We start from the raw sequence: 24,813 nt of genomic DNA on the forward strand, positions 1-24,813 counted from the left end.
CCCGGTTCCCCAGATTACGAGTCTATCGCTCTTAACCACTACACCACACCACTTTCTTGGGCCTGTCCCCCTCTACAGACCCTCTTGAGGACCAGCTAAACTTTAGCTACTGAAATTCAATTGTGGGCTTGTTTTAAATTCTGGACTTGAAATGTATTTATTGTATTCTGACCTATCTGTGTTTTGCTTTTATAACTCCTGCAAACCACCTGGGGATTTCATTTTATTGCCAAAAATGTTAAGCGGTATGCATCTTCTGAACGAATGAACAAACGATTAAATAAATGAGCTCCCCAAGACTTGGAGCCACGTACCCCCCCCCCCGCCCCCAACACAGTACTATGGACAAAGGAAGCTTAAGAGTGCGGCTCGCTGTTTGTTTATTTGTTAATTTGCTCAGAGAGATGTACAGTTTAGTTTTTTTTCTAGTTCACAGTGTTACCGGAAAATCCGAGGGCTCTCTTGGACAAAAACAAAGACACCAACCAGGATAACTTGGAGCAAAACAGCAGCCTGTAGGCTTGGCCTTTATTGAACTGATGCATCAGGGTGTTCCCCTCACTTGCAGGAGAGAGGAAAGACCCAGAAAAATAGTGTGCCAGGTCTTATAAAAACTTTTGAAATTCCCCTCCTCTAGGTCAAGCCCACCCCCAGAAACATCATGCATATATTACAGAAAGGAGGGGTTGAGGGAGGAGTTGGTGGTAACCTGAGTATCTTGTCACCTGGCTGGTTCCTCCTTTCCCCCCTACCCCTTGAGTCACTTCCAGGAGACAAAGGGGAGTTTGCAGTTTCCTGCCCCCTGAGGGAAGATCTGACCATTGTCCTTTGTTTCAGTCCATGCTGAATCCACTCCCATATGCAAGTTCTTTGTGATCTTGATTGTCTTCTGTCTGGGATCATCAGGGTCGGCACAGCCGCTGGGCAGGGCTCCCGCAGATGTGCTGAGATGGTGAAGGGATTATGGCTGACCAGGACCAAGCCACCCCCCTTTGATAGTCCTTGTCATATGGAGTAAAATAAAAATGGAACAGTGCAAATCCGATGTATGGTTGATTTTCTATGAATTTATAACAGAAATGTGGCGTATGTAGTGTGTGTGTGTGTGTGTGTGTGTGAAGTTTGTACAAGCAGAATGATTGGGGTGGGGGGGTTCCTGCTACAACAGTGTCTGCCAAGAACCTTCATCTTACCCTGCTGAGGTGTCAAAACATACCAGTGGCTGGGCTTCATCAAATCAAGCAAAAAACATGAACACAGAAACACCCCTCACCCTCAGGAAGCCATTTTACCGTGAGGGCACAGCTATGGTTCCACTTAAGGAATTTGCAACTGCAAGCAGGGCTTTTTTTTCCAGCTGGGACTCTATGGTGGGTGCCATTGCCGTTCTAAGAGAAAGAGGGGGAGCCATTCGTGGTGAGTTCTGCTACCTCTTTTTCTAGAAAAAATAGCACTGACTGCAAGTGATCAAAAAAGGAGGTAGAACCTCAAAACGGTGAATAGGAAACTTTAATGCAAGGTTTAAAATGCTTGTTGTGTTTCAGGTTACACCTTCAGGGGGAAATGAGGCAATTTTTTGGAGCATCGCAGCAGCAGCAGCAGCAGCATGACTCTGGCTGAAACACACTGGATATTTTACACCTTGCATTAATGTTTCCTGCGCATGGCAACATTATTTTGAGGTTATGCCTTCTCCCCGCACCCCTCACTTGTGTCCTGGTGATGCCACACATTTGTAGGGCAGTGGTACCAGTTTCAAAGTGCTCTCATCTCTTGCAGGTACAAGGCATGTTTTTCTCTCCCTCTAGGGTTGAGCTAAAAAGAGAGAAGTTTTTGCAAGTTATAGCAGAAGCTGGCTGTCGATAGTGCCGATTACCCAACCCACTGAAACAATATTCTTTTTTTAAAAAAAAAACCCCGCTTCCACACACCCCCTCTCTCAATTTCATTTTTTTTTTAACAAAGGAAAATATTACTGAAATTAGAGAAGACTTGTGCTCTGAATTCTTTTATTTTATCTTAAAGATGGGTGTCTCACCTAAATCCTCTGGGCTGGATGGGAGAGAATAGCAACTGTGCAAGAATACTGTAAAGCAATCTGTAAAGTCATGACATGAAGTCAGGCTCATATGATGGTTAAAGGATACAGGCCAATTTCTCCCGGAATACTGGATCTTTGACTACCTTTCGATTCACGGGAATCCCAGATTGCTAGTAAGAAAGCAAATAAACAGATCTTCACAGCAAACCCACCCCTGATTTACATCAGTGTAACTGAAAGTGAAAGTTTGGTGAAAGCGCTAAGACTTCTTTGTTAAAAATCGCCACTCCAATTTCCGGAATTGCAGCCTATGGAGTTCCTTTTGGAGGGAGAATTGCTGTTAAAAGTCAGCCAGTCCAGGAGGTAATTACGCTTATTGAGATCTCTGGAAGGAAAAAGATACACGAGCATTTAGGTGACTGGTGAAAAGGGTAAATTTCAGTTGAGCAATGTGTCTGGGAGTGCAAATATAATTTGTCCAAACTTGTCCAATACACGCAAGCAAGGTTTAAGATTTGGGTTGAAAGATAATAGACAGGGAGATAATTGCTTAGGAGGAACTGCCCTGGTTACATACTAATTTCACGCCGAGCTGTCCACACGGATCCCTCTGCCAACCTCCCACCCAAAGTCGAGAGCTTCTCAGAGCCTTGTCAGGTTTTGGAAGCCCTCGTAAGTGAAAGGCGGGAGGTTGGGTAAGCATGCTGCTGTTTTCGGCAGGCATGCAAGGTGGTTGACGTCACAGGAAGTCGGGTCCTGTTCGCTGGTGAAGAAAACACCATCCGGGGAGTAGATGGAGGGATCGTCATCAAAATAGTTGTAGGGCCTCAGGAGGAAGCCAACTGCATTCCCAAGCGTCACCGTGTTGGGGACGTCCTCCGCGTGTGGTATGTGCAAGAAGCCCGTGGTAATCCAAGCAACCAGGTCCTGGGGAGGGGAAAAACATTGGCTCATGACATCTGCTAAGAGGAAAGGGTGCAGCAGTGATGCAGGGCAGTCACACATACATGATAATAATAATACAGTGGTACCTCGGGCAGCGCTGTGGGTTAAACCACAGAGCCTAGGGCTTGCCGATCAGAAGGTCGGCGGTTCGAATCCCTGCGGCGGGGTGAGCTCCCATTGCTTGTTCCCTGCTCCTGCCAACCTAAGAAGCGGCTTAGTCATGCTGGCCCGGAAGCTGTACGCCAGCTCCCTCAGCCAATAAAGCAAGATGAGCGCCGCAACCCCAGAGTCGGCCACGACTGGACCTAATGGTCAGGGGTCCCTTTACCTTTACCTCGAGTTACATACCCTTCAGGTTACATACGCTTCAGGTTACAGACTCCGCTAACCTAGAAATAGTACAGTGGTGCCTCGCGAGACGAAATTAATTCGTTCCGCGAGTTTCTTCGTCTTGCGATTTTTTTGTCTTGTGAAGCACGGTGTCGGAAAAGTTTTGCAAAAACCTTCAAAAATCACCAAAGTCTTCAAAAACCTCAAAAAAGGCTACCACACCGTGTGCTATGAGTTGCTCCTCAAAGTCAAGTCGCAACTGTATTAATGGTTTTAAGAAAAAGGAAACAAACTTGCAAGACGTTTCCGTCTTGCGAAGCAAGCCCATAGGGAAAATCATCTTGCGAAGCAACTCAAAAAACCAAAAACCCTTTCGTCTTGCGAGTTTCCCATCTTGCGAGGCATTCGTCTTGCGAGGTACCACTGTACCTCGGGTTAAGAACTTTGCTTCAGGATGAGAACAGAAATCGTGCTCTGGCGGCACGGCAGCAGCAGGAGGCAACATTAGCTAAAGTGGTGCTTCAGGTTAAGAACAGTTTCAGGTTAAGAACGGACCTCTGGAACAAATTAAGTACTTATCCCAAGGTACCACTGTAATAAATAATAATAAATTTTATTTATACCCCACCTTCCCCAGACAGAGCCAGGCTCAGGGCAGCTAACACCAGTAAAATTACCGTAAAAACATAATAGGGAAAAAACCAATTTAAAATACAGGTTAAAATGCCATTTAAAATGCAGCCTCATTTTAAAAGTAGCCCATAGATCAAAACCATAAGGGGAGGGCAACATAAGGGTCAGACTAAGTCCAAACCAAAGGCCAGGCGGAACAGCTCTGTCTTGCAGGCCCTGCGGAAAGATGTTAAGTCCCGCAGGGCCCTGGTCTCTTGTGACAGAGCGTTCCACTACGTCGGGGCCAGCGCTGAAAAGGCCCTGGCCCTAGTTGAGACCAATCTAACCACCTTGCGACCTGGGACCTCCAAAAATGTTGATACAGCTGAGGGCATATTTATGCCACTCCCACGGCAATGGCTTCCCCCAGAGAATGCTGGGAACTGTAGCTTACCCCTCACAGAACTACAATTCCCAGAATCCTTAGCAAACTACAGTTCCTAGGATTCTTTGGTGGGGAGAGCTCTGGCTGTTAAAATGCTGTAAGAGTGTTTACGCTGAAACTCAAAGGAAGCCATTTTTCAACATGCGTTCATGGGTTCAAAGACAGCTCTCTGAAGTTTGGGGGCAGACTGGTGGTGGATGCAAAATAGCTGATGTGGATCAATGAGCAATTAGCAAAAGCCGGAAAATTCTTTGCTCCAACTGTCTGACGTGCACCCGTAACCTGGGAGTGGGGTAGACTCTATGTCTGGAGCCAATTTGTGAAAGCAGCTTTTGACAAATGGCTTCTATTTCCTGAGGGATGAACTGGGATTTTGTGGTGGCTGCTTGCCTGCTTGTACTCCCACAAGAATCTGCTCAACGTGTAGGTTTGTAAATAAACACAAAAGGGAGGAATTCGATGCAGAGCCTAAGATGAACATTTCACTGGCACAATGATTTTTCCATGGGCAACAGAACATTATCTCCCCTCTGCTTGCCCCAAAATCTGTTCTCCCAACAGTCTGGAAGAGATTCAGGGATGGTTCGGGGCATGTGTGGTATGAAAGTCCCGTTGTAGAAGCAGGCGTTAGTCTCCCTCACACCATAATTTAATTGAAGGCTCAAGGCACAAGCCAAACTGACCAAGTTAAGCTTGCGGAATCAAATACTTTCAACTCAGGAAGCCAAAGATGGGATGAGATTGCTGAGAGATGGACAAAATCTGGAAGGAAATGTCACAAGATGCCTATTGGGAAGATCTCAAAACACAGAAACCGCCGTGAGAAATCCACTCCACTTCCCAGTGGGGAGGAGTTGTGGTGGACCATGTGGCCACCCACTCCCCTCCAGGGCTTCTCCCCCCCGCCAGCCTCCAGATCAGGTCGGGGAATAGCGGGGTGACGGCGCTTCGCCTCCCCGCTATCCCCCGAGCTTATGGGGCTGGCGATGGGGAGAAGCAAGCTTGCTTCTCCCCCCCGCCAGCCTCCAGATCAGGTCGGGGAATAGGGGGGTGACGGCGCTCCGCCTCCCCACTATCCCCTGAGCTTGTGGGCTGCAGGCTGCTGCCCGCAAGCTTTGCGAGCCGGCGGGACCTCCCGCGGGCTCGCAAGGCTTGCGGATAGCTTCCTGAAGCCTGGAATGCAAGAGGGGTTGGTGCGCACCAACCCCTCTCGCTCTCCAGGCTTCAGGGAAAGCCTGCATTCGCCCCATAGGACGCACACACATTTCCCCTTCATTTTTGGAGGGGAAAAAGTGCGTCCTATAGGGCGAAAAATACGGTAAGCAACCTTTAGAAGCCATCTGGAGGCAGTCCTGCACATATAGGGAAGTTTTTCATGGTTAACCTTTTATTGTGTTTTTATAAATGTGGGCGGGGTAGAAATAATAAATTTGTTGTTGCTGTTGTTGAATAAAAAGGTAAAGAGACCCCTGACCATTCGAACCGCCGACCTTCTGATCGGCAAGCCCAAGGCTCTGTGGTTTAACCCACAGCGCCACCCGCGTCCCTTATTGTTGAATAGGATGTCTCTGTTTTCATCGGATAAATGTTGGAGGGTATGCACTTACCAGCGCCAAGAAATCTGGCGAGTTAAATGGATTTGGGCCACACAGCCAGCAAATCCGTTCTCCCGGCTTTCCGGGCAGCTTTCAAAATGCAAGAACAACCACAGGAGGGAAAGCGCTTGCTGTTTACAGTCATTTCCTTTGACAGAAATGCAACCGAGAATTCCAGGCCAAGAATTCTAGAACATTCAGCTGTTGGGTTGATTTGGCTGGGCTCACGCCTCAAATCCCACAGAGAACGGTCAAGCGGCCTGTTCTTCCATTTATGTGAGAGTTCAATGAACATTGACATCAAGACGACACACCAAAAACATTATTATTAGCCGCACATTAATCATTTCTTTCCTAAGAGATGGCAACTGTGCTTAGGAGGATGAGCGCGACACATGGAAAACATTGCTCCAACTCACAATTTTTTGCATTCCACACAAGACAAAAAAAGCCTTATGGCGGTTTCTAATCCTTCGTTTGCTGATGCAGTTTTAATGAGGAGGCAATGAGGTATTCATTAGCAGGCAGCATGGGGAGTCGTTAACTCTTCTGAAAATACCAGTTCTCCCCCAGTCAATTTTTTTATCCAGTCTTGGAATCAGAAAAGGGAGAAAATCCAGCTAATATATTGGGAGGTACTGGCAGTAAGGTAAAGGTAAAAAGGTAAAGGACCCCTGGACAGTTAAGTGCAGTCAAAAGCGACTGTGGAGTTGCGGCGCTCATCTCACTTTCAGGCCGAGGGAGCTGGCGTTTGTCCACAGACAGCTTTCCGGGTCATGTGGCCGGCATGACTAAACCGCTTCTGACACAACGCAACACTGTGACGGAAACCAGAGCGCATGGAAATGGCGTTTACCTTCCCGCTGCAGTGGTACCTATTTATCCACTTGCACTGGCATGCTTTCGACCTGCTAGGTTGGCAGGAGCTGGGACAGAGCAACGGGAGCTCACCCTGTTAAGTTGTGGGTGAACATATCAGACGACACAGCGATTCTTCAAACAGCTCTTCTTTATTCAGAGGCCAGAACAGAACTGAGCTGAAGGGCTCAGTCAGCCTGCTTATATAGAGCTCCAGTACACATAATTGTTACAACTTTCTAAAACTATGCAATCACTGAACGTCACTTTCGATCCCTTATTTGCATAACTATCTACAGTATCCCCCTGCTGGCCCAGGGTGAGAACTTCAGTACATAACACACCCTGTCGTGGGATTCGAACCGCAGACCTTCTGATCGGCAAACCCAAGAGGCTCAGTGGTTTGCAGTAGGATAGGTTCAAGCATACCAGCTGTTGATTCTCTCCTGCAAATGCTGCCTCCAATCCCTCCGTCTATGTGAACTAGCAAACACAGGTTCAGGAACCCCCCGATTTGCTTCAAATGTGTGTTTCCACTTCGAAGACGTGTGAAAGATGCACCGAAACCTATTCCCCTTTATATCCAGCTTGACAAGCTAATAGCAACCAAGGGTCATACGATAAGAGAAACAGGCGTGTAAATAGATTTCTCAAGCATCTAGTTTCTGGTTTGAGTCCGCATCCTGCCCAATTCCATGGAGGTTGTACAGATTACCAGAAGCTGCGGCAGAGAGTGTTAACTCACCTCGTTGACAATCGTCTCATTGTCTATGAAGTCAGCAAAGGCAACTGAAGGTGTCCAGGGGTCATTCTGGTTATAGATGCTGGTGCTATATGGTTCCTCCTCCTTCCGCTTGGTGACAGCCAGCTTATACCTGAAAAGCAGAGTAGCAACGAAAAAGCAGCAGCAGCAGCAGCAACAACAACAGAAAACAAAATGAAGCATCGCTGAAGCTGAACGGTCTCCCCATTTTCCTACAGATGAGGCCCAGCATCACGCTATGGCGCTTTGTCTTTGCTCGTGGCCGACCGCAGCTGACAAGATAATGGATGCTCTCCTGAAATTGGGACATGGGATGCTTGCCAACAGGTGAGGCAGCCCCTTACTGCTCTTCCAAAGCAGAAATGCAATTGATTTCCTATACTATCAGGGGTTTTGTGTGCTGCGAGTGGGCCATTTGAAACTTGCAACCACTACAGCCTTTGTGTGGCTGGGTGCCAATTTATGATCCTAATTTTTTAAAAAATAAATAAATCTGAATTTTAATTAGTGCTAAACACTTCCCCAGCAAATACGTTTTTAAATGAAATATATACAGTGGTACCTCAGTTTTCAAACATCTCCGGTGACAAACATTTCGGTTTTCAAATGCCGTGAACCTGGAACTAAATGCTTTGGTTTTTGAATGTGCCTTGGAAGTTGAACATGAAACTCCGCATTGAGTTTTCCGTTTTGAGGCTTCCATACTGAGTTTTCGGTTTTTGAATGTTTCGGAACTCGAATGGTCTTCCAGAACGGATTACATTCGAAAACTGAGTTGCCACTGTAGATATTTCTACAATGCCTTAATGGTGTTATAAAGCCTGCCTGTCTGCCTGTCTATCTAAAATATATTTCTGGTCAGCATCCTTTTAGCAACATGGTTGATGACAGTGACAAGAAAATGTCATAAAATGACACAAGTTGCAAAGGGAATAAAAAAAATGTGTGCTGAGCAACGATAGGTTTATTTTCTGAGTTATGTCATTGCCCATGTCAAAGCCCTAAAACAACAAAAGTAAAGGTAAAGGGACCCCTGACCATTAGATCCAGTCGTGACCAACTCTGGGGTTGCGGCACTCATCTCGCTTTATTGGCTGAGGGAGCCGGTGTACAGCTTCTGGGTCATGTGGCCAGCATGACTAAGCCGCTTCTGGCAAACCAGAGCAGCGCACGGAAACGCCATTTACCTTCCTGCCAGAGCGGTACCTATTTATCTACTTGCACTCTGACGTGCTTTCGAACTGTTAGATTGGCAGGAGCAGGGACTGAGCAATGGGAGCTCACCTCTTCGTGGGGATTCGAACCGCTGACCTTCTGGTCGGCAAGTCCTAGGCTCTGTGATTTAACCCACAGTGCCACCCGCGTCCCTAAAACAACAAAAGAATAGTGCTAAAGGCATCTACATTTGTGGAGATTGTGATGCCATTCCAGAAAAAGTTGGACTTTCTGTGGTTTGAGAAAAGATGGAGGAACCATGGGGAAAAGAGAGGAAGAGAATTACTGGATGATGGGCCTGTGATGTCACATAAGACGCAATCACTACCTGCCCCAGCTGATAGCTCTCTCCATTGGATCCGTCTCTGGAAGGTGGTCCCCGAAAAAGCTGATTGGCTGGATCCGATAGCCACGATTATGGCCCCATTTGTTCTTGCTTTCGGATGCAAAATAGATGTATCTTGGCATGTCGTCGTGTAAGCGAAAGGCAGCCTTGTCTTCCGTGTCTAAGACTTTCTTCACCAGTTTCATCCGGTTGATCTCGTGTTCCGGGCTCCAAGGGACCTTCACTTTTTCAAAAGTCATGTCGTTGGCTATCAAGGAATTCTGAACACCTAGAAAGAGGGATGGCGAGGGTAGAACGGTAGTGAAAATTTATATTCTCAAGATCCTTCGCATATGTCCATACTGGTGGAGCCATTCGGCAGAGACCCTACCTGCCCGCAGACTGTCTGGCCAGAGTGGTGCATGCTCTGGTTATCTCCTGCTTGGACTACTGCAATGCGCTCTACATGGGGCTACCTTTGAAGGTGACCCAGAAACTACAACTAATCCAGAATACAGCAGCTAGACTGGCGACTGAGAGCAACTGCCAGAACCACATAACACCGGTCCTAAAGGATCTTCACTGGCTCCCAGTACATTTCAAAGGACAATTCAAAGTGTTGGTGCTGACCTTTAAAGCTCTAAACAGGCTTGGCCCTGTATACCTGAAGGAGCATTTCCACGCTCATAATTGAGATCCAGCTCTGAGGGCCTTCTGGAGGTTCCCTCACTGTGAGACATGAAGCTAAGGGGAACTAGGCAGAGGGCCTTCTCAGTAGTGGCACCCTCCCCGTGGAATGCCCTCTCATCAGATGTCAAGGAGGTAAAGAACCACACAACTTTTAGAAGACATCTGAAGGCAGCCCTGTCTTCTTTTTTAAAAAAAATATGCGCTGGATGCTGCCCAGCCAGATGGGAAGGGTTTAAATAATAAAATCATTGTTTATTATTATTATTATAGACATGCAGAAACAGTGGAGAGACAAGCCTAATGTGTTGGATTTATCATCATGTATGGATTATAAGCTCAGCAAGAGCAAAAAAATAGCTAGAATAACTGCAGACTTAAAATCTAAGCTTTACAGTGAGGGAGGGTGAGTGACTGGAACAAGAGAGCATGAGTGGGAGCTTGTAAAATGCCATCAAACCCCTGCAAGGTGCTAATCAAACCCAAGAGTCCCATGGAAACACAGTCAAAAACAATATTTTAGATGGATTCTGGAAACCCAGATACAGGTTGTTCCTATCACAAAGGGCAATGAAGCAGTATATGGATGTGGTTCCCTCTCCTGGCAGAAACTTTGCCACTCAGTTCACAGAGATCTAGTAGCAATGTCAGCAAATTCCATCAGAAAGGGGAACAGAAATTCACCCAATTTGCATATTTTTCCGAGGTCAGTAGTGGAAACCGTGCAAGCAAATACAAGTGGCATTTATTTTTCCCAGCCTGCAAATATTACACAAGTGGTTATTTCCTGCATGGTTTTGACATTTCCCTCAATGCACTGAAATTAACTGTGCAATTAATTACTTAATTGACTGCATGTGTTTTGGCCGTAACAGATAGCAAGATGAATAGCTAAGGTTTCAGCGGAAGCTGAACTGCAGCAGAATGGAAACGGTGCTTTGTTGCAACAAGCCTGACACAGGGTGGAAATTGCGGTCCCCTGGCACCCCTGGGTTGTGGGGTGGGAAGAGTGAGAAAGCACCCAGCGGCGAGAAGTAGAGCTGCCAACAAGGGCAGGAGACAGAGCAAAAGTGCTGTGATCAAAGTAGACCTTACCTCCCACATCCAAGTCCACTTTGTAGTTGATGAAATGAGTGTGGATCGTTCCAAGTGTGTGCTCTGCCACTCTGTTGCCATAGTCCAGCCCATCACCATAGAGGAAAGATGAAGTTATATACCCACTGGCTCTGACTTTGCTTTCAATAGCACCGTTTGGATGGAAAATGAAGTCCCAGACGTAGTCATAGTTCCCCATAGTAGATACAGAACGAAAGACCAGCGCAGAGGCAGGCAACCCCCCGTAATACAGAGACTGAAGGTTGGAGTAATGTCTCCGGAGGGGGGCCTCCACATTCTGCTCAAAAACGCAGATGGAGTTCTTCTGCACCTCTGGAGTCACGGTCTCAATTAAATAAGCGGTGTCAAGGTAAATGGCAGAGTAAGGGCAATCAACTCCACGGACGAGGGAATAAGAATACCTCCCCATGGCAAAATTGACATCCATATATCGGGTGGACATCCCACCAGGGCAGTTGGAACCATAGACAGACATGGCGTCCTGCACACTGAGTTGGTAGACAATCCTTTGGCCCTTAAATCGGACGTCGTAGACACTGGGTCCTCTGTTCACGTCCATCCTGAAGGCAAAACTCCAGGATGGGGAAATGACCTGGTTGTTCCTTACGCTATAGCGTGGTCCGCAGGGCTCGTAGTGCAAAGGACCAGATCCCAGAGAGGGGACCCTGCGGTCGATCGAAGCAAACCCCCCGTCGGAGGAGACTCTCTCGACTTTGGCCACTTTCACGCGATTCGCTTTGAATTCCTTTTCCAGCTCCTGCAAACCATCATAATACTGACCGTTATAAAACACTTTTGGCACGCTCCAGTGAGAGATGTTGAGGCTGCTGTGATTTAGCAACAGCTCAAACCCCACCGGATGCAGGAAGAAGCCCTTGATGTTCTGGAACAGGGTAAACCAGGTGGCGCGATCTCCAGACTGGAACCCCCGAGGGGCTGAGGTGAGGGCCGCGAAGTCGCTCCCGTTGTGACCAAACACCTGTTCGAAGAAAGTGGCAGCCTCCAGCAGCTTCCCTCCCAGTAGGAATTTCCCGATTTGTTCGTATTCGTTCCCCATCACAGTTCGGCCGTGGTAAGATAACTTGCCTCTATATTTCTCCGCCGTCACATCCCGATGATACGTTGGCGCGGGGAGCGGACCCACCACGTACTCTGTGATGTTTGGTTCTGCCTGGTTTCCAAAGTACACCACAGCTAGTGCCTGTCGAACAGGCTTTGGCCCTCCATGATCAAGGAATTTCAGCACCTGCTCCTTGCGGGGCATCTCCACATCCAGGTAGTAAACACAGTTATCAGAAGAGTTGGCGTGATAAGCATCTACCAAGGGTAGCCCCAGGTGAGACTGCAGGTACTTCAGCACCACGGCCATCTCTTCTGTGGACAGGTCAGCAAACACCAGGCTCTGGTCATTGTGCTTTCCGTCCAGGGAATCCTGAGACTCTGCAGGACAGTGAACAAGGGTCTCCCTCCTGGTCAGCAAGACGCACACCAAGGCAAAAATGGTAACCAGAGCGAGCAGCAGGAGAACGAGCAAGGCTTTCGGGCTCATCGCGGCAAAGGAATGCTTCGGTTGCTCTCACCAAGTCCGTCCCAGTGACCGCTCATTTGGCTGCTGGGTCAACGCAGCTGGGAAAATGACTCAATCCAGGAAATGCTAGATGAGTAGGTAGAGGCCAAAAGGAAGAGGCCTGAAGTACGTGAGTAACAAAAAAACAAGGACCACCCTATCAGAACAGCTGGTTCATCACAGAGTAGATCTATTACGCAGTCGGAGATCTGAACACCAGAGAGTGAGACATCTGGGGACTCTCTGTGGCAGTCACAGTCTGCCACTGTTCCACTGGTCTGAGGGTGCCTTCTTAGAGAGCATGGCAGATCACCTCGTCACTCCCATTATGGGAAGTTCCCAGAACTGGCTGTTATGTTGGTTATTCTAGTTGAGAGGTCCTTATTTCTCTCCACCCAGACATATAAATGGGCTTGATTTTCATACTCTTGGAAACCAGCCTTCGCTTCAGCAGCAGGGAGGGTGTGTATGTGTGTTTGTGTGTCTCGTTCAGTTATTAAAAAGGAGAGGAGAGCAGCGAAGAATGAAATCCCACCTGGAATTTGAACCCAAGGCTCCTTCCAGATGTCATGAATTGCGTGCGCGATGCTATTGGGGGCAGTTAAACATGATTGCACTTTTAATATGATTTGTGCCCGCTAAAAATTTGGGGTGGTTAGTGCAAGAGCACCTTGGCAATGCGCTGAAATGTGTCCTCCACATTCTTCCTGCTGGTGTCAAGACCCTGCTAATTCTGTGGGGTTTTGTGTGGACATAAGGGATAGATTAGCACAGCAATCTCAGCCTGAACCTCAAAACTTACATATGTGCAAAAATGAAAGTATAGCGGTATTGTGTTACAACACAACTAGGATGCGGGTGGCACTATGGTCTAAACCACTGAGCCTCTTGGGCTTGCCGATCAGAAGGTCGGCAGTTCGAATCCCACGACGGGGTGAGCTCCCGTTGCTCTGTCCCAGCTCCTGCCAACCTAGCAGGTCGAAAGCACGCCAGTGCAAGTAGATAAATAGGTACCACTGTGGCGGGAAGGTAAACGGCATTTCAGTGCGCTCTGGCTTCCATCATGGTGTCCCGTTGCGCCAGAAGCGGTTTAGTCATGCTGGCCAAATGACCCAGAAAGCTGTCTGTGGACAAACGCCAGCTCCCTCGGGCTGAAAGCGAGATGAGCGCCGCAACCCCATAGTCGCCTTTGACTGAACTGTACAGGGGTCCTTTACCTTTTTACCTTTACAACTAACTTACACTTAGGGGAAAAGAAGGGGGAGAAGATGGTCCCTTTTTACAAACCCAACATTTCCTGTTGGTGCTGTATACTGCTATTCCTGAGGGGGGGATGTCTGTCTGCAAATGAGCACGCGGGTTAACAAAAGTACACAAATGAAAATATGTTGGCATGGTGTCATAACGTAAGTAGCTCATAAAGAGGGGGAAATGAGAATGGCAGGAACATGGACAATGGAATGGGTATAAAGGTAAAGGGACCCCAGACCATTAGGTCCAGTCGTGGCTGACTCTGGGGTTGCGGCACTCATCTCGCTTTATTGGCCGAGGGAGCCGGCGTACAGCTTCCGGGTCATGTGGCCAGCATGACTAAGCCGCTTCTGGCGAACCAGAGCAGCACACGGAAATGCCGTTTACCTTCCCGCCAGAGTGGTACCTATTTATCTACTTGCACTTTGACATGCTTTCGAACTGCTAGGTGGGCAGGAGCAGGGACCGAACAACGGGAGCTCACCCCGTCGCAGGGATTCAAACCGCCAACCTTCTGATCGACAAGCCCTAGGCTCTGTGGTTTAGACCACAGTGCCACCCACGTCCCATTAGTGGGACTTTGTTGTTTAGTTGTTTAGTCGTGTCCGACTCTTCGTGACCCCATGGACCAGAGCACGCCAGGCACTCCTGTCTTCCACTGCCTCCCGCAGTTTGGTCAAACTCACGGTAAAATGTTAAATTGTTTTTGTATGCCACAACTGCAACAAGAATTTTGTTAGCTAAGAACTGGAAATCACAAGAAGTCCCAACAAAAAAAGAAGGAAGCTATCTCTCCAGACAACGGAATGACTCTTATTTTCTTATCTCTGCAGCTACAATCTCTCCTGGGTGAACATGGATGCTGTTAGGCAGTTGAATGAGCATGTGTACCTGTTTCCCTCCCACAACCCTGGCAACCCACATTATGCCACTGGGCAGGAGGCGAATTCACAGCAGCAGTTGGGGTTTGGGAAAGCACAGTCTATTTTGGAAGTCCAGACTCGGAGGTAGAGGAACCCGTTTTCGGCTTGTTCACGCTCTGGGGACCAGTGGAAGAAAAACTGCAGGAGTTAAAGCTGGACCTGGGCACAGACCAGGAGATAACCTGGCAGCTGGTTTAAGTGAGTCAGCCATGCTGGTCTTCAATGTTGAAATATATCATCAGTTAAGAACATGTTCAGGGGCCTAGATTTGCAGCTTGGATCAAGGCATAAATTAAGGTCGATGCAGGAAACTGTTTGAATGGAAAAAGCAGGGGCCCTTCCTTAAATGTTGGAGGGTATGTGTCAGGGCCACCTCAGGTCCCAGCTCACAAGAGACCAACGCCAAGTCCACTTTATTTACAAAAGTCTTTATTGAAGTACATTGTTTGTTCCACAGCCGAGGCGCGCAGCCCCACGTCTGTTACGCTTAGACCGCTGAAGTCCCCTCTGAATCAGTCCCGCCTCTACACCAGTTTAAGAGGCTTCTGCTGGTCCACCTCTTCCTGTCCTTCCTTTTCCGCAGGGTCTTTCTGCCCCCCTGGGTTCCTTCCCTCCTGCTTTCCCCTGACGCTGAGTCCCCAGACGCCTGCTCCCCCCTCCTCCGTGCTTTGGGACCAGGCTCTTCCTCCTCCGGGCTCTCCGCATTTCCGCGCGCCTCCACATTTGAACTTGGCGCGCGTTCGCTACCCCTGACCTTCCTCTTGACAGTTATACTACTCTCTGTACTACTCTCCGCCCCTTCCGGCCGGACGTCTTGCCCCGATCTCCTTCCCCTCTCTGCTTCCTGCTCTGCTTCGTCTGTCACACTGGGAACTCCACCCTCTTCACTCCGTTCCGGCGGGGAAGCCGGCCCCGATCTCCAACTCCCGCTCGGGATTCCCCTGCTGCTCCCCTGCTCCTGACGAGTCCCCCCTGTGGCTCCCCTTGGCCTGACCAGGGAATCCTCCGATTCACTTGAAAGACTCATGGAAACCCTCAAGTCATTGTCATCCTCCTCCTCCTCGTTCCGGGATTCTTCCCCCTCGCTCTCAGTCTCCTCCCTCATCTGTGCCTCTCTCCCTGAACCCCTGACAGTATGCAAGCGCTGAATAAAGAGGTCCTGAGAACCACATTTGGCTGTCAGCCCTGAGACAGAAGACAGGCCTCATTCAGTTTAAGACAGCAAAATACATCAAAGTCTAACAATGGGTCCAAGAAAGGAACCTCTGGGGGGAAATTAGTTAATATATTTAAAAAAAAACCATACACACACACACAAAAAAGACAGTTAGAAACTGGGAATTTGAGGATGGGGAAGTACAAGCACCCACGGTTTCTGAACACTTCAGCTGAGCAATAGCTATTGTGTTCAGATTTGAGGCACCACAATGTAAGGAGCCGGCGAACAAAACTGGAAACGATTCAGAGATCTGCGATCATAGTTAAAGCCAGCTCTAGATGAAAAAGCGGAATGAACTGCAAAACATGGAAATGCAATTAAGGCAAGGATCCAACAGACTGAAGGACTAGTTTTTTCTTTGGTGTTTTTTTGAAGAGGTTCTTGGCTTTCCTTTTCTCAAAACCCAGCAGGCCCGCCTCACGCTGGGAAAGGAAGATTTCAAAGGAGTTTGTAACGTGCCATTGGGGGGTTGAGCGGAGGTCAACTATTTAAAGGGTGAAAAGTTAGAAAAACACCAGGCCAGCACAAGGATAAAGGGTGCCGTCACGGGAGCCGGTTTTTGGGAGATCTCGCCCTAAATCAGCACCGATTCCAGTGCATGCAAGGAAGCCGCCTCAGGGACTTCTGCCACCTGAGGCAGTTTCCTCACACCGCCTAATGACTGAGCCGGCCCTGGATTCCCGGATGCATCAGGCGTGCGTTTGGTGTGGGTGTACCCAGCCAATGAACGCTCAAAGGCTTCTCCTTAGAACTGACGTACCCTGTTATTTCCTGATCAAGGGGCCTTCAGCACCTCTCGGGGCCTTTTGTCCTCAGGGCAGCTTTCCAGGAAACAACCAGCAGGAAGGCTGCAATTTGGGAACCAAACCTCATTCCTAGAGCAATGGTACAAGGTTCCCCCCCTCCCAATCGCCCCTGCCCTGGACAAGAACAAAACAATATATCCTCCAGAGTCTAGCCCCCCCAACTTGGTGGGGCCTAGATGTCAACATCTTTGAGGAGGGGCGGCTGGCTGGGAGACTGCAGTCAAAGAGCCTCGTGATGCTCCCAGCTGCAATGCGAGGCCTTTTTTGAACTCAAACATTGTAAAAACAGTCTCCTGTCCCAAGCTGGTTGAGGTCTATGAGTGGACCTACCCATTGATCTGCAATTTCCGGCAATTGCGGGTTGGAAAATATTGGTGGTGCAAGATATTAGCGGCTGAACGATGTTCATCCATGAACCACATCTATGGGGTCACCAATACAGACCCTCCAAGCGCCCCGGTTTTCCAGGGACAGCCCCGGAATTACAGAAGCCGCCCTGATTTTTCATTTGATCCCGGAATGTCCCAGTTTTCCTTTTCCCCCTCAGAGAGCAATTTAAAGTGGTGCAAAATGCGAGTCCTGTTCATACTGAAAATAAAATCCCTGCCCCAAATGAAGGAAACGGTGACATACGAAATCCTTCCTATAATTCTGAAGGAAAAGATCAACAAGCCACTTTGAATTCTTCAACTGGAATGTTTCAGCAGCCAGTCATTTCTTAGGAAACACAGGGAGTCTTTATTCCTTTATTGTAGAAGGAGCCTTACACTGTCTGCTCAGGAGTAAGTCTCACTGTATTCTGTGGTGCTTACTCCCAGGTAAGGTGTAAACTACAGCCTTGCACTGCAATCCTAATTATTTTTACTCAGAACTAAGTCCCACTAATGAGACGTGGGTGGCGCTGTGGTCTAAATCACAGAGCCTAGGGCTTCCCTCGACGGGGTGAGCTCCCGTTGCTCAGTCCCTGCTCCTCCCAACCTAGCAGTTCGAAAGCACATCAAAGTGCAAGTAGATGAATAGGTACCGCTCCAGCGGGAAGGTAAATGGTGTTTCCGTGCGCTACTCTGGTTCACCAGAAGTGGCTTAGTCATCCTGGCCACGACCCGGAAGCTGTCTGCGGACAAAACGCCAGCTCCCTCAGCCAATAAAGTGAGATGAGCCCCGCAACCCCAGAGCTGTCCGCGACTGGACCTAATGGTCAGGGGTACCTTTACCTTTTAAGTCCCACTAAGTTCAATAGGATTTACTCTCTGGTATGTTCCTGATCATTCCCAGATTATTATTATTATTATTATTATTATTATTATTATTATTATTATTCCTGCCTTTTCCCCTGACAGGGACTCAAGGCATCGTACAGTTAACTTTTTCCCCATTCCACTCATCTGTGGAAGGTGCTGCACACATTGCCTTCCCTCACACATTTTTATCCTTTACAACAACCCTGTGAGTTAGGCTCGGTGGAGAGGTTGTAACTGACTCAAAGAGACCAACATAGGTGTGCATATGATGTGCATGTGTGCGCCAAGATCAAAGGCAGGAGACGCTTCCTGACGTAGAACAGAATGCCCTGTTTTCATCAGAGAAATGTTGGAGGGTATGATCCCAGCTTGAGTGGGATGGCAACCACATCTAGAACAGGCTGAAAACTATTATCTCTGAGCCTGCAGCACCTATCAGGATTGCGTTTGTTTCTTGACCAGCAGCCCATTACTGATTCCAGATACTGGTTCTGCGCTTCCAGAGCCTCACCTAACTGGGATGGAAATGATAAATGGAGCTGGGCGACATCTGACTGGCACGACTAAATTCCAAATCCTTAGATACCTTTGCAGAGAGGCTTCAAGTACAGTGGTACCTCGGGTTACATACGCTTCAGGTTACAGACTCCGCTAACCCAGAAACAGTACCTCGGGTTAAGAACTTTGCTTCAGGATGAGAACAGAAATCGTGCTCCGTTGGCGTGGTGGCAGCGGGAGGCCCATTAGCTAAAGTGGTGCTTGAGGTTAAGAAAAGTTTCAGGTTAAGAACGAACCTCCGGAACGAATTAAGTACTTAACCCGAGATACCACTGTAATGCAAATCCTGGCTGCTTCACACTCATTCTGCAAAGGTATCACAGGAAAAATGGGGGTGAGGAGGGGGAGCAGATCCACTGAACTGCTTTCTACTATATGGACAAGTTAAAATATAACGTTACGAAGTACTGGAAATTAGGCTTAAGTTGAACACTTGGGAGGAAAAACACCTTCATTCTTACGAACGCTTCTGCACTGAAAACAAGTTGATTGTGGAGATGGTTTGATGTCCATTGCTGGAAATTTTCCAGGAAAAGCTGGAAAGGAATCTGTTTCTCCTTTAAGTACAGGATGTCCTGCTCACAGCATCACTGGACTCCATACCCATCTGGTCTTTATCTCAAGTCTATAGCTCATTCTGAATTCATTTGGAATGATCACTGCATGTTCCCCGCAATCCTTTACCCTTCAGCTGAGCTTTGCTTGACTTTTCATGAAGTCCCCATGCTTTTTGCTTTGCAGACACACTGCCAGGGAAACCTAGGACCTATCCTCACCGCCTCAAAAATCAGCTTTTGGCCTGCCTTTTCCAGGTATGAACCACATCGACATCTCTGCTGCAGTGTTCACATAAGATAGGTAAAGGGACCCCTGACCATTAGGTCCAGTCGTGGCTGACTCTAGGGTTGCAGTGTTCATCTCGCTTTATTGGCCGAGAGAGCCGGCGTACAGCTTCCGGGTCATGTGGCCAGCATGACTAAGTTGCTTCTGGCGAACCAGAACAGCGCACAGAAACGCTGTTTACCTTCCTGCCAGAGTGGTACCTATTTATCTACTTGCACTGGTGTGCTTTTGAACTGCTAGGTTAGCAGGAGCAGGGACCGAGCGACGGGAGCTCACCCCGTTGCAGGGATTTGAAGTGCCGACCTTCTGATCGGCAAGTCCTAGGCTCTGTGGATTAACCCACAGCGCCACCCGCGTCCCATCACATAAGATATCCTAGAGCAAAAATCGCTTTTCTCCTAACCGGGAGTAACGCGAAAAGGTTTTCTGATGCAATACCACGATGATTTCCCCTGTAAGGTGTGTTTGGCATAAAACCTTTATTTATTTGTCTCGGATCCTCTCTGCTTTTCACTCACCACCTCCTCAGTGGTACCCATAACACAAACCCCATCCCTCTCCACCTCAACCTCTTTCTGCTGCCGCCTTCTTCCAGCCCCAGCTCACTCATTCGTAGCGCTTACGGCCCCGAGCCCAGTGCTCTTGATTCCCAGAGGTGCTGAGGACAGTGGCCCAGCAGGGCAAGGAACTGGGCAGCTGAAAAGAGGGAGCTCCAGGCAGCAGCAAGCAGCCACTCAGGAAGTACACAACTGCCATCCTATTCCTGCCTTCTGGCTTTCGGCTGAGGCTTTTCCCTGCCCCATCACTACCAGGAATTTCTAAGCACTGATTCTCCCCAGGCCTGGGCCTGGCCTTGGGGCAAGTGCAAGTGAGCAAGGGGCACAGGCAGGGAGGACCACATTTGTATGGGACCCAATCCCTTTGCATTCAATAGGGCTTACTTCTGAGGAGGCCGGAGCAAGTCATCAAGGCCACTCGGAAGCATAGCTGTCAACTTACAGATTTGAAAATAATGGACCAGCAGCCTCAAAAATAAGGGATCAGCAGCCAAAATAAGGGATTTTCCAGGCACAGGTATGTTCAACTTCTGAGCCCTTCCGAGCCAAAGGCAGAAAGCCCAGCCAGCAGCCAAATGAAGCCTCAAGCGGTGGTTCCCACAGCGCAGCAACCCGGCAAAGGGGATGCAGCAAGGAAAACCACCGTCACCTCTCCGCTGGGAAGCGCTGAGCAAAGGTGAGTCCCCAGGCAACGCGGCCGATTTGATCGGCACAAGGCATGCAAGCTCCACCCCCCAGTCGTTCTTAGACTCCTTATTGGGTGAGCAACGCAGCCAAGCAACCCAGTTGGAGCCTCCCTCCTCCCTGGCCGGCAGGGAGGGAGGGAGGGAGAGGAGCTCCTTCCTTTGAAACCCAGGAAATTTAAGGGACATCATCAATAAGGGACAGCAGCGGGACACAGCACTAGGATAAGGGACTTTCCCGCCAAATAAGAGACGGTTGACAGCTATGCTTGGAAGTGTATCTCCTGCCTCAAAAGGAATCCATTCATTTGTAAATCTGCAACAGGAACCCTGGCTCACTAGTCACTAGGTGGCACTGCCTACAAAGCAACAACACCTGCAGTGTTCACGTCCTTCATCCATAAGGGAGAGATGATAAGGAAGCCTGCTTCAGAAGACGGGAGGGCTGTGCCCCTGGGCAACTGATCTGCAGCACAGCTGATAGTTCAATAGCACAGGCCACCGGGTCTATTATCTTAGCCTCGCAAAACAAACACCAAGAGGCCATCTCTGGAAGTTGGGTTGGGGCGAGGACTTTGGACAATCTTCCTAGTATATACACGAGCCAGTATCTTGGCAGAACAGGAAAATATACCGATGACTTTCCCCTCCGCCCTGCATCCCCACTCCTGGCAGATTCACTGCAAGGGACAGAGACATTATTGAGTTCTCCGTGGTTCAGAGGACCCACTGATGCATTTGTCGGAAAGGACAGAGAGTCCGCTGACAGGCAAGCACAAGGACAACTAATACAGTGGTACCTCTGGTTACGTACTTAATTTGTTCCGGAGGTCCGTTCTTAATCTGAAACTGTTCTTAACCCGAAGCACCACTTTAGCTAATGGGGCCACGCCGCTGCTGCCGTGCTGCTGGAGCACGATTTCTGTTCTCATCCTGAAGCAAAGTTCTTAACCTGAGGTACTATTTCTGGGTTAGAGGAGTCTGTAACCTGAAGCGTATGTAACCTGAAGTGTACGTAACCCGAGATATCACTGTATTAAGACTAAAATTAAGAGAGGGAGGCTGAATTGCCTGGTCAGTGCCCTCCTTTTGAGTAGCATTCTTGGTCTTCTCTTACTAGGCGCAAACGGCAGTAGGAGTTGGAAGGGACCCCAAGGGACATCTAGTCCAACCCCCTCAACGCAGGGATCTTTTGCCCAATGTGGGCCTCGAACCCACGACTCTGAGATTAAGAGTCTCATTCGAGCCTCCATCATAGACCAAGAACTATCCCACAGCAAGAACGGGACATTGCAGCAAGACACAGAGACTGCTCCAGGTGTGTGAAGGTGAAAAAATGCACACACTTACCACCAACGTCCAGGTCCACCTTGTAGCCGACAAAGTGGGTGTGGATGTTCCCCAGAGTGTGGTCCCCAACCCGGTTCCCGTAATCTAGCCCGTCGCCGTAGAGGAAAGATGAGCTGATGTAACCGGAGGCTCGGACTTTGCTTTCAATGGCCCCGTTGGTGTGGAAGACGAAATCCCAGATGTAGTCGTAGTTGCCTATGCTCGACACCGAGCGGAAGACCAGCGCGGTGGCAGGCAGCCCCCCGTAGAAGATGGAACGGAGGTGGGAGTAATGGCGCCGGAGCGGAGCGCCCAGGTCCTGCTCAAACACACACAGGGCGTCGCGGGTGACCAGGGGCCTTTCCGCTTGAGCTAGAGAGCGGACGTCAAGGTAGGTCGCGGAATAAGGGCAGTCGATGCCTCGAACCAAGGGGAAGGTGAGCCTCCCAATGCCAAAGCTCCCATCCATGTACCGGATCGACATCCCCCCAGGGCTGTTGGACCCGTAGACCGACATGGTGTCCTGCACGCTGAGCTCATAGGCGACCCTTTGGCCTTTGAACCGGATGTCAAAGAGACGTGGCCCCCTGCTCACGTCCATCCTGAAGGCGAAACTCCAGAAGGAGGAAAGGACTTGGTTGCCCCTCACGCTGTAACGTGGACCGTGAGGCTCGTAATTCACAGGGCCCGGCCCGGCGGGGGGAACCTTAGGCTTCAACGAAGCAAAACCCCCTTCAGCCGGGACCTTCTGCACCTTCTCCACTTGCAGACGTCCCTCAGCAAATTCTCTCTCCAGCTCTGCCAAGTCCCGGAAATACCGGCCGCCGTAAAACACTTTCTTCACGGCCCAGAGGGAGAGGTCCAGGCTGCTGTGATCCAGAAGCACCTCCAACCCAACTGGGTGTAGGAAGTAGCCGGTGACGTTCTGGAACAGGACGAGCCAAGTCGAGCGATCTCCGGACTTCAGTCCCCGCGGAGAGGTGGTCATGGCGGCGAGGTTGGTCCCGTCGTAGTCCAAGACCTGCTGCATGAAACTCGGAGCTGTGGGGAACGCCACCCCATGCAGAAAGCGGGCCATCTGCTTGTATTCGGCATCCAGCGGGGGCCTGCGATAATACGGCAGCGGCCCTCCATATTTCTGCACCGTCACATCCCGGTGATAGGTCGGCTCTGGGAGAGGTCCCACCACATACTCGGTAATGTTTGGAGCGGGCTGGTTTCCAAAATACACCACAGCTAGCGCCTGCCTAGGAGGGCGGATTCCTCCGTGATCCAGGAACGCGAGGGACTCGGCTTTGGGTGGCAACTGCAAGTCAATGGAATAAATGCAGTTGTCAGAGGGTTTTGCCTGCGAAGCATCTTCCAAGCTTGCCCCAAGGTTGGATTTCAGGTACAGCGCCACACGGGTCATTTCCTCCTGCGACAGATCTGCAAACACCTGGCTGCAGTCGCTGTGAAGATGCTCCGGGAAGCTCTGCGACTGGTAACCGCACCAGGTGGCATTTTCGCCTCTGGTCAACAAGACGCAAACCAAGGCAAAAATCACAACCAAGGCCAGGAGGAGCATGAAGAGGAGAGCTTTGCCGTTCATCTCTGCAGCAGCCGTGGAAGCTGCAAAGCATCGATGGAGCCCGGCAGTGGCGGCCGCAGCTCCAAGCAGCTCCTTTGAACTCTGACCAGCTGGATTAACAGAGCGTGGAGACAGAGGTGAGGCAGAGACAGAGGGAGGGGCTTGCAGAGGGTCAAGCAAGAGGCAGATGGCCCCGGGTTTCAACTTGTCTTGCAGAGATGCTCATCCAGAGGCAGAGGTATCCCAGGGATTTACAGAAGACGGTGACTCACTAGACAAATCACACGCCACTCACTCCTGGCTGCTCGTCGAGTCCAGCCAGCTTCCTGGGGAGTCTGCAAAGCCAGGGTCATCAGATACTTGCAGGTCTGGCAGGTTCGCCATGTTTTGTACACTAAGCAGCTGGCCCCCTCTTCCTTCCCAATGTAGCCTCTTAATGCTCCGAGTGCAAGTGTGTTTGCTCATCAAAACACGGATATCCCTGCCTCTCACTCATTTACGAGATCCAAGGCAGGTAATGGCATGACCTGAGCCCAAGCTTACGAAAGAGTCCCAGAACGTTTAATAGGCCTTATTCTCCCAAGTGAGTGGGTTTAGGACAGCAGCCTAAAAACCCCGCTAATGCAAATATAAAACTGAGGTTTAAAAACAGAAACACCGTCATAAGCACTAACACAATAATAAAGCGTGCCCTTGATCGGGCCGTTCCTTGCAAGATGCTATAATATGCACCAGGCTAGAATAAAAAAATGATGCATGTTGATCCATTAAAAAAGGGTATATTTCTGCCAAGGAAACACTCATGTGAGGAATGCAAGTTCCCTCTCCCTCTCTGCATTCCACAAGGAATATCAGATCATGAGAAAGGATGTCCTGCTTTACAAAAGGAGAAAAGGAGTGAGCAGCGAGCATCATCATGGCGAGGGACCTCTCTCAAACTTCTTGAGGCCTAACTGTTCACACATAGCCACACACCTGCATTCCCATAGTGTTATGTACTGAGCTGAATAGGATCCAAAAGGCAGCAGTCTGATTGGTCCTAGAACAATAGGATTCAGAATGCAGCAGTCTGATTGGTCCTAGAACAATAGGGTCCATAATGCAGCAGTCTGATTGGTCCACAGGAGCCACCCAATCCAGCTCCAGGTGGAAGTGAATCCGCAACCTGATTGGCCTACAGGTGAATCCCGGAATTAGCCAATCACGTGGGGCCCATTGTGTAAATGATGTATAAAAAGCAGACATTCTGGGGGAACTTCCATTCCTCCTCACCACTATGAGTGGAATAAAGAGCATGAAATCCACTCTTGACTCTTGATTTCACAGGGCTTCAC

General features: G+C 49.3%; 1 protein-coding gene across 2 annotated transcripts; it reads right to left on the reverse strand.

Moving 5' to 3' along the window:
* Positions 1-1,992: 1,992 nt before the first annotated feature.
* LOC114582167 (amine oxidase [copper-containing] 3) lies at positions 1,993-23,875 on the reverse strand. Of its 2 annotated transcripts, none has more exons than XM_028702959.2 (4): positions 21,931-23,875; positions 9,133-9,418; positions 7,572-7,701; positions 1,993-2,968 (listed from the first exon to the last, which is right to left on the reverse strand). In XM_028702959.2, the coding sequence occupies exons 1-4, from the start codon at positions 23,498-23,500 to the stop codon at positions 2,684-2,686; spliced, it is 2,271 nt and encodes a 756-aa protein (XP_028558792.2). In that variant the 5' UTR covers positions 23,501-23,875; the 3' UTR covers positions 1,993-2,683. The 2 variants fall into 2 exon arrangements, with proteins under 2 accessions (XP_028558792.2, XP_028558793.2); XM_028702960.2 differs by lacking the exon at positions 21,931-23,875 and adding an exon at positions 10,912-12,672.
* Positions 23,876-24,813: the final 938 nt, after the last annotated feature.

The sequence above is a fragment of the Podarcis muralis genome, chromosome 13 (assembly GCF_964188315.1).
Source record: "Podarcis muralis chromosome 13, rPodMur119.hap1.1, whole genome shotgun sequence".
Taxonomy (NCBI): Eukaryota; Metazoa; Chordata; class Lepidosauria; order Squamata; family Lacertidae; genus Podarcis; species Podarcis muralis.